Source organism: Ictidomys tridecemlineatus, chromosome 5, assembly GCF_052094955.1.
Source record: "Ictidomys tridecemlineatus isolate mIctTri1 chromosome 5, mIctTri1.hap1, whole genome shotgun sequence".
In the NCBI taxonomy this organism is placed as follows: Eukaryota; Metazoa; Chordata; class Mammalia; order Rodentia; family Sciuridae; genus Ictidomys; species Ictidomys tridecemlineatus.
This window is the reverse complement of record NC_135481.1, coordinates 48,542,395-48,552,983: the sequence shown is the minus strand read 5'-3', so window position 1 is coordinate 48,552,983 and position 10,589 is coordinate 48,542,395. Positions and strand designations below refer to the sequence as shown.

Genomic DNA, 10,589 nt, shown 5'->3' with positions numbered 1-10,589 from the left:
CCACATCTGACAGGCCCTCCATAATCCAGCATAATAAATGTGTTCTCCAAATTTAAGGTTTGAAGAACTAACTACTTAGCAGAAATGTGTCAATTCTATGAAATGTTTCTATTTTCTTATACTATGATTAAGGAGTTGTTGCCTCATAAAGCTATCATTTCTTAATTTGCTTCCCGTAATAAATAATTCAATAGAGGCATCCATATAAGAGCATTTCTATATTCCAGACATATGGATTATCTTCCTAGCATATCCCTTAGGATCTTTACCAAGTGGTGTATTAGCAGCATATTTAAAACTTAGACCAAGTCACCCACCTGCAAAAACCTGAGTGTCCCACATTAAAAGTAGTGAAGACAGCAGGCCATCTGGCTTAATTTCTTTCTCTTCCTACTCACTTGATAATTTATGTTCCATGTTATTCGTCATATTATTATTATGATCTAAGCCTATCCACATTACCAAAGTCTATATTCCTTTCCTGTTAACGACTTTTCCTCCCAGACTCCGTTTCCTTGAGGAGAAAATATGTTTTTTCAGAAAATACTTTAATTGAAGGTATATAAGTAGTTAATGTTCAGTCATTGACTTAAAAATTTAGTAAAGTTTCTCTCACCCTGAATGATTGCATAGCAGTACAGGGAATTGATTCTTTTCCTCTATGCTAAATGACAATATTGTCTCATTATCTTGTGACTTCTATTGTTTCTATAGATAAATCTCATTGACAGCTATCATTGTGTTGTAGTTATCACTATTTTTTTTTTTTTTTACTTTCTGGTTGCTTTTATACTATTTTCATTTTTGTGTAAGTTTATGCCCTTTCACTATTGTGAGTCTAGATAAGGACTTATTTTAACTTATCCAGCTCTAAATTAATCATTCTTTATTAATCTGGAATTTAGAACTTTAATGCTGAAAATGATCAGCCTTTTATCTTTTGAGCACTGCTTCTTCCCATTCTCACCATCTGATAACATATATTACTTATGTGGAGACAATTTTCCTTGGTCTTTTAATTTCTCTTTGTTATTTCTTCTTTTAGATATCAGTAATTCTTTTATGTAAATAATTTAGATCTATTTTCAAGATCACTAATTATTTAATAAATTATGTTGAAGATGTCCACTAGCCCAATTACTGAGTTATCAGCAACTCCCATTTAAATTTTAGAAATTTTACTTCATGTTTGTTATGAATTTTTGATTTTTAAGTTAAATTTTTATTATGAGACAAACAAATTCACATGAAGTTATATGAAATAGTATAGAGAGATCATGTGTTCATTTTATCTAGTTTCATTCGATAGCAATATCTTCTAAAATTGTAGTACACTATCACCACCAGGATATTGGCATTACTAGTTGGTCCAAGATATAGGGCGCTTCCATCAACATAAAGATCCTAATTTTGTCATTTTTTAGCCATTCCCACTTCTCTTCCAACCACTCCTTCTTTAGCTCTTGGTAACAACTAAACATTCAAGAATGTTATATAATCATAATAAAACAGTATAAAACCTTTGGGTTTGACTTTTTTCACTTGGCTTACTTCTTAAAAATTTATCCATACTATTACAGGTACCAATTTTCTTTTTTTTTCATTTGTTTTAACTAGTATAAAAATAATTTATTGAGATGCATATTAGTAGTCTATTCATGCCACTCTAACAAAATGCCTCAGACTTGGTAGTTTATGAGGAAAGAATTTTATTGCTTACATCATGGATGCTGGGAAGTCCAAGACCAAGGCACCAGCAAATGCAGTATCTGGTGAGAACTCACTTCCTGGTTTATTAACAGTCATCTTTTCTCTGACACCTCGAGTGGCAGAAGAGAGGAAGTTTCTCTCTGGGGTCTCAGTTATCAGCTCACTAATACCTTTCATGAGGGCCCAACCCTCATGGCCTAATCACTTCCAGAAGGCCCCTTTTCCAAATATTATATGACAGATTGGGTTTTAGTTTCTAATTTGGGGGGAGACACTTTTCAGTTGATAGCAGTGTCCAATTCACTTAACTGGTATACTTGACTTTTACTTTCCTAATTGGTGAAAAGGGAGCTAGACAATGAAAGATTAATAAGTATTGAATGTAAGTATAAATATGTGGCTTTTTAAAAAAAGTCAAAACAATAATCATTACTCTTAGAGGTACTTTAAAAATGTGTTCTCAATTTTATTTTATTTGCTAGTATAAATTAGGGGGCAAGACCTGAAATATACACGACAAATACATATTCAAACTGTTGATGAAAACAATCCATCTATATGCAGAGAGCTACCAGTTTTTATGTAGTCATTGAACTGAGATCACTGAGTGAAAATCTAAAGTTAAACTTAACACAGTGATATAAAGAAACATCAATTTGGGGCTTAGGTTTTGCTATTTAGAGCATGGTTAATGTAAATATGGAATATTTGATTTCTGAATTCAGACAATAATGTCTGTCATAACATATTTACTTTCTGTTGCAAAATTTGGATAGTTATAGTGAGAATGTAGATTGAAGGAAATACCATTTTAATATACAAAATAATTCAATGTATTTAATTCTTTAGTTAGGTAAAAATAGCTTAGAGTGCAAGAGATTTCAGTGTGTGCTTGTAGATAGAGTAGAGAGACATGGGAAGGGATAAGATCTGTTATCAGAAGACATATTCTGCCTCCTAAAAATGGTGAAAGCTATACTGTTTTCCTCATTCTATACAGTTTATAATACCTATCTCTAATTTGTGATACCAAACAGAAAAATAACTGCAACTTAATTCCTTGTCTATTCCTTTCCTTTTTCTTTCTTTGTTTCAATTGTTTTTTATCTTTGCAATGTTGACAGTCAAACCCAGGGACTCAAGCATGCCAGGCAAGTGCTCTACCACTGATCCACATACTCTACCCCTTAATTATTATTTTGAAATATTTTCAAAAATTTGATTTACATTTATACTCTTTACATTACTTATATATATCAATTGTATATATTTTATATATAATATATTTTATGATTTATATATATATTACATATCTCCTATTACTTTGGTATTTTTATGTGTTCACATTTAGCAAATTAATCGGAAGAAACAAATTTGATAGACCACTTTATATTTTTATTTTATTATTATTTTTTAATATTTTTATTTTTTAGGTGTAGATGGACACAACACAATGCCTTTATTTTTATGTGGTGCTGAGGATGGAACCCGGGTCCCACTGGTGTTAGGCGAGTGTTCTACCGCTGAGCCACAATCCCAGCCCTCCACTTTATATTTTTAGTGAAAAAAAATCATTGTTAAAATTAGTTACATTCTGATCAAATAAAAAGTCTTTCAAAAGCCAAAGGTAGGGATTCCTAAGATGATTATCCTAGATGGTTTGTTTACTATTTACTTTTATGAAAAATAAAACATGTCCTATGCTATTTCAGTCATCATAGGAATTTACAGAGGAAAGTATATCAACCTGGCCTTTACTATGTGCCATTGTTTCTCATGGGGGAAAGAAGGGAGACAGTCAGGAACTTATCTGTCGATTCCTTAGTTTTCTCATTGCTGATATCACCTCTTTGTTTCTTAAGGTATAGATCAGGGGGTTTAAGAGAGGGGTGAAAACAGTATAAAATATTGAAAGAAGTTTATCCACCGGCAAGTCACTAAAAGGCCAGGCATAAATGAAGATGCAGGGGCCAAAGAAGAGGGTAACCACGGTGATGTGGGCTGTCAGGGTGGCCCGTGCCTTGGCCATGCCTGCTGAGGAACGACGTCGCACAGTCACCAGGATGACTGTGTATGAGATCAGCAGGAGGAAAAAGGACATCATGGCCATTAGACCACTGTCTGAAAGCATCAGTACCTGAAGAATATAAGTGTCAGTGCAAGCAAGTTTGATTACCAGGGGAAGGTCACAGAAAAAACTATCCACCTTATTGGGACCACAGAATGGAAGGTTTACTGTGAAGACCAACTGACTTATCGAGTGTAGGACCCCAATGATCCAGGAGCCCACCACGAGGACAATGCACTTGTGTACATTCATAATGGTTGCATAGTGTAGGGGTCGACATATAGCTACATATCGGTCATATGCCATGGCCACAAGAAGCATCATTTCACCACCAGCAAAGACATGCAGAAAGAATATCTGGGCCATGCAGCCCTCAAAAGAAATGGTCTTGTGCTCCATAAGGAAGTCAAAAATCATTTTAGGGGTAGCAAAGGTAGACAGACAAACGTCGAGGAAGGAGAGGTTGCTGAGTAGAAAGTACATTGGTGTGTGCAGCATGGGTTCAGAGATGATGGTGAGCAAAATGAAAAGGTTTCCCAGCACAATGGATAAATAGAAAACGGTAAAAAATGCAAAATAGAAAAATTGTAGCTCTCGAGAACCTGAAAGACTGTTCAGTACAAATTCAGTCACTCTTGACTTATTGCCTTGATCCATGGTTTCAAATTTCAGAGATCTGATCAGAAATTTTCCTGTAACATGAAATGGAAATAATAATGTTACAAATAATAATATTACAGGATTGTAAGCATATATGAGAAAAGCCAAGACTGGCATCAAATTCTATCCAGCATTTACTTCAGATCCTCATAAGCAAACAAAACATGTGTTTCATACGATCATTTCTTTTGTAGTGACCAGATGTCCTTGGTTTTCATGGTTTCATGACAGGTGTAAATTCTAAAAATACCAGTGTACAACCTTACCTTTAGAACTTTGAGTTTCCTTATAAAAAGAGACAGATAAACTCTAGTCATAGTGACAGATTTTCAATTCTATCATTTGTAATTCCTAGAAATGTGAACTTGTGAAAGTTAAACTCTCCATACATCAGGTTTTCTATGTGCAAATTAACAAAAATAAGGGTATATGCCCTCTAGGATTATTGTGAAGATGAAAAGAATTATAATAATTGAAATGTGTAGTGGAGTGCCTGACCTAGTAAGTGTTCAGTTAAAGTTAGATAGTATATACCTATCTTTACTTCATCAATGATGAAAATATTTGCATGTGCAAGTTAGGGTGGTACCTAAAATATCAAAATGTGTTTTCCTCTTGCTAAAAATAGCTATTATGTGTACTTTAAATATCATGTTTTTAAAGTACACATAATAGCTATTTTTATTTATTGAAGAATGTTTTTATTTATTGAAGAATGTTAATATTTGAGATAACAATATCCCATTTTTCCATTTTTAGTCAGACAATTCTTACTTCAAGCTCTTTGTTAATGCATACTCTTCTTTATCCCATGACTGAATTTGTGTGAATTTAATGTGGTTTTCATTTAGTATCAAGTACAAAACAGACTATTTTATTTTCTATTATCAATCCCTGTCCATTTGTGTAAATGTGGTCTATGGTTCTAAAGAAGTCCTTGTATTTATTTCCTTCACACTATATAAACCATAGATGGTATTTGTTAATCTAAATGCATGTTCAGTTTCATGTCAGCTAAAAAATAACTGCTTTTATTTTACAAATTATCCCTGTGAACTTTTAATAAAACTTTTTAAAACTGTTTCTGATTCTATTCTACAAAAATGGCTCTATTTTGACAAATCGACAAATCGCAAAGTTGGACCAAGTGTGAAAATTAATTGACTAAAAATAATTACAAAGAAACAGGATGCATAGTAAGGAATGCCTGAATGCAACAACAGATGGAAACTTACCTTTTTAAAGGTAATATACAATCTTGTTTTTCATTGCACTCCTCTACTAGCAAAAGGACTAAGTTAATGTATATTTAATAACCTATAAGTTACATATGTATACCTCTACATTAATATACATACCCTATGAAATGGAATTGAAATTTGAGAAAAAAATATTTTTTCAAATATGTAAAGATCACTGTAAATATTTTTTTCCACACTGAAGGAGCTCACCTGTGTGGATATGTGCACTCACTTTGGTCCTGGGGAGGGTAGACAGAGCTAACTCTTTGTACGTTGCACTGTTTCTGGAAGAAATGCCAGGACGTCATTGTGGGGCAGAAAATTGTTTTCCAACAGCAGATATAATAGCCAAGGTACTAAAGTCTATCCTCAGTCCCTCTGTTTCCATCAATTTCCTTTGTTCACCAACTGAGTGTAATTCCTTTCTGACTGCTCCGTTTTAGGGTCATAAGATTATTATGTCCTTTTTGCCAGAGAGCTGGCGAAACCCAAAGTTAGACAAAGTAATTATTTTCAATTTTCTAAACTTTATTTACCTGGAATGAAGAGAAAATACTATTGGGGTCAGAAGTCATTTGCTAAACTCACTTCTAGGAGAATTGCTTGCTACTGTTGCTATAGAATACATATACATAAAAATGTTTTGACAGGTCTAGCCCAAAGTATAAACAGTGATTGCCTCCAAGTGAGAGATTGAGAGATTACAATAATTTAATCATAAGATATTTCTGTATTTACTGTTTTTTGTTTCTTTGTTCTGATACTGCAGATGAAACCCAGGGACACTTTATCACTGAACTACATCCCCAGTTCTTTTTATTTAGTTTTTCTTATTTTGAGACAGGGTCTCACTAAGTTGCTGAGGGTCAACGTTGCTGAGGCTGGCCTCAAATTTGGGATCCTCCTGCCTCAGTATCTCATATTGCTAGGATTACAGGTATGCACTATTTGTCTAGCCTGTGTTTATTTTTGTTATGCAATGAGAATGTAATATCTTTTGGGTCAGAAAACAATAAATTAAAAATTAATTTATAATATTTTATATATATATGTCAACATTCATGCATTATAGTTATACATAACATTAGGGTTCATTTTGACATAACCATTCATGCAAGAAATACGATTTTTACATACTGCTCCTCTTTCTCTGATGATTTTCCTTTATTTATAATTTTAAATTTTTATTTAGTTTATTTTAACGTATAAAGGTGAAATTCACTGTGGTACACTCATATGAAAACATAGCATAATTAGCTCAATTTTATTTCACCATTCATGTGCTTTCCATCCCTTCTGTCCTCCCCTTCATCTCTACTCCACTGCTTATTAATTTTAATTTAGAAAAATCAAAAGTTAACAAAATGAAATAAAATAATTTTTAAAAAGAACACACATAAATAATAAATATTAATGCAAATATACCCTATAACTGCATGTACCATACATATTATTTTATAATCAACTACTCAACAGCATATTATAAATATTTTCTATGTCAATAGAATATTTTTTGTATGCCAGCTTTTTTGTGCATTTGTGTTATTTTATTACATGGATGTTTTAAATTTTCCCTATTAACATATAATCAGGAAGATCTAAGATGGCAAGTTAGGGGTAGGCTGCATTTTGTGTCGCTCCAGGACCTGGGATTCAAGTAGTGGGAATACTGTTTCTCTGCAAGTGATTGAAGAACCCACAACAGCTGCTCCCATGTAGGAATCACAGCTTCTGTGCCATGCAGGTCTCCAGGCCTCAGTATCAGCACAGGATTCCTAGCCACTCATCCACGCAGATCTTATAGGTACCCAGGTAGGACCACCAGCATTAGCACCCACACAAGACTCCTGATAGCCCACCCATGCAGGACACCCAGTTGTAGCCCACACTGGAACTCTAGTCACCCCTCCCATGTGGACCCCTAACTACCAATGTGGGGCTCCTCTGGTGACCTTCTTCTTGGAGCACTGCAACCACTCCCACCATCCCTTACAGGCAGTATCCTGCACCTGGGGACACTGCACTGGGTCCAGAGAGAGCTGCCAGCCACAATACTGCACACCACAGAACTACATCTCTGAACATACTGCTCAATACCACTGCCAGGCCCCACCTGACCCCACTCCTCATTGCTGAAAGCAGAAGCCTCCATCTTGCAACACATTCATTGCCATGTTTAGTTTGCAACTCCCAACTTGTAACACTGGCTGGGGCTTAGAAATAATATCAAAGTACCAAAAGTCTCCAATTCACCCTCTTTCCCCTGAAGCTGCTAAACCTGCACAGTGCCTGCAGCTACGTGTTTGGTCCATAGTTCACAAAACCAGGTCCTGAATTACCCAATATAAAACAGCTCTCTGAGACAGGTGCACAGACTTCAGAGAGCAGCCCACAAGACTTTTGGAGAGAAAGATTCCTGATTGGGAAGTAGAAAAGGAGGAAGTGAGTGAGATACAGTTTAGAGACTAAATTAGAGACCAGGAATTGTGAGGTCTATAGGCGATATACGGAGATAAGACCAGGCACCCACACCACACAAGCAAGCCCCAAAGGAGATCCCTGGGGGGCAGTCTTCCATCAGAAACCGGCAAGAATTACAAGCCACCTCCAAGAGCCATACCCCAAGACCAACCCTCCCACCATAATAACCTTCACCATCTTGAGGGTGAAGATAGGAGCAAACAACAGACAAACTCACCTATTGGATGAGAAGGGAAGCTGGAAAGATATTGGTCTCCAACAAATACAATCCTTGTATTTTCTTCAGGGTATTTTTTTCTCACTCTCTCTCTCTCTTCTTCCACCTTCACATTCCCAGAATTTGTGAAACCAAATAATTGGCATGAATTAGGAGACTGAGGACTGGGATGTCTGAATAGTATATTACAATGGTATTGTATATTCTTTTATGTCCTATTTCTACATTTTTTTACATTTTATATTATGTTTGTTTTGTGTAATCTACTGTCTTCCCACTAATTTCTCTCACCAAAATCAATTTCTCTCTCTTCTCCTCATACTAAACAACTTATTTAGATTACCCTTTCATGCTTTCTAAGATTTAATAACTCTATATCTGCTGAGGGCCATTGCCAAGTAGGAATGACACATCGAAATTTCCTTGCCAGCGTACCCCATGTTGCTTAGAGGACATTCGATGGGACATTGCATGTATACTTTAGTAAGGTGACCTTGCTCAAAGACCAGGGCGGATCCGGGTTTAGAGCTGATCAGGTTTTAGGGAGTATCCCGTCCTTGGGTTTAGGGAAGTTCCAGGTTTAAGGTGTACCCTGCAGGGGGGAATAGGTCGTATCCTGCTGCCTCAGGCACGCCCGATCCTTGAGTTCCTGCTGAGTTCTCGTGGAGAGAAAGTTTTGGGACGTGAATTGGCAGCAGAACTTGGATTTCCTGAGAACGTGTTTGGAGAGGCCGGTGTGAGTTCAGGAATAAAGAATTGCTGTTTGAACCTACAAAGCTGTGTGGTAGCTCGTGATTCAGTGCCAAGCCTAGACATTGGCATATATCCTCACCTCCTTCCCTCTCAATGTCTCAACCTACACCTCACCCCCAATGCTGTGTCCAACATCAGAAACTGTAGTCCCTTTTACAAACCTACTCTTTATATTATAGATAATAATTGAACTTACAATTTCTGTATATTGTGACAAATCCGTAAACATGTTAATAGCAGCTATTTGGTTTAAGGTTGTATATTGTTTGTATTGGGATCTGTTCACATTGTTCTCCCATTAAAGGAGAGGTATTGGAAACCTGCAGGGGCACTATAAGTCTATAGGGTAACAGCAATAATGCCTTGGATTACCAGAAGAGAAGACACAGGAACAACATGGAAAAACAAGGGAAGAAAGTGACTCCAACAAACCAAGGTATTGCATTATTAGAATCTATGGCCAGAAGAACAGAAGTAATGACAGAAAAGGAGTTCAGGATGTACATAATTGCAATGTTCTGTGAATTAAAGGATGATATAGAAAAGCAAATATAGGAAGAAAATGATCATTTCTAGAAAGAGCTACATAAGCAAATATAGGAAGCAAATGATTACTTCCATAAGGAGATAAAGATTTTGAAAAAAAAATAGAGAAATCCTTGAAATTAAAGAAACAATAAACCAAATAAAAAAATCAATAGAAAGCATCACCAATAGAAAGCATCATCAATAGATTAGATCGCTTGGAAGACAAGACCTCAGATAATGAAGACAAAATATGTAATATTGAAAAGAATGTTAACCAACAGTGAAGATAGTAACCATGAACACAACAGTCAAGAATTATGCTATAACCAAAAAAGACTAAATTTAAGAATTATTGTGATAGAGGAAGGCATAGAGTTCCAAATTAAAGGAATGAACAATCTATTCAATGAAATAATAACAGAAATTTTTGCACACATGAACAATGAATTGGAAAATCAAATACAAGAGGCTTACCGGGCAACAAATGTACAAAATCACATCAGATGCATACCAAGGCACATTATAATGAAAATACCTAGCATACAGAATAAGAATAGAGTTTTAAAAGCCACAAGAGAAAGGAATCAGGTTACATAGAGTGGGAAACCAATAAGGATATTTGTAGATTTTTATTCCCAGACCCTGAAAGCTAGAAGATCCTGGAACAACATATACCAAGCTCCGAAAGAAAATGGATGCCACCAAGAATCTATATCCAGCAAAATTAAGCTTTAGATTTGATGATGAAATAAAACTTTTCCATGATAAACAAAAGTTTAAAAAAATTTACAACTCAAAAACCTGCACTACAGAACATCCTTGGAAAAATATTCCATGAAGAGAAAAACAAACAAAAAAAAACTCTTGGCGAGGATGTGAGGAGAATGGAATGCTCATACATTGCTGGTGGGACTGCAAATTGGTTCAAACA

The 10,589-nt window shown here is 35.4% G+C and overlaps 1 protein-coding gene across 1 annotated transcript; it reads right to left on the bottom strand.

The window, feature by feature from the left end:
* Positions 1-3,508: 3,508 nt before the first annotated feature.
* LOC101972158 (olfactory receptor 4K15) lies at positions 3,509-4,435 on the bottom strand. Its single transcript, XM_005337983.2, has one exon. It carries the CDS (start codon positions 4,433-4,435, stop codon positions 3,509-3,511), a length of 927 nt encoding a protein of 308 aa, XP_005338040.2.
* Positions 4,436-10,589: the final 6,154 nt, after the last annotated feature.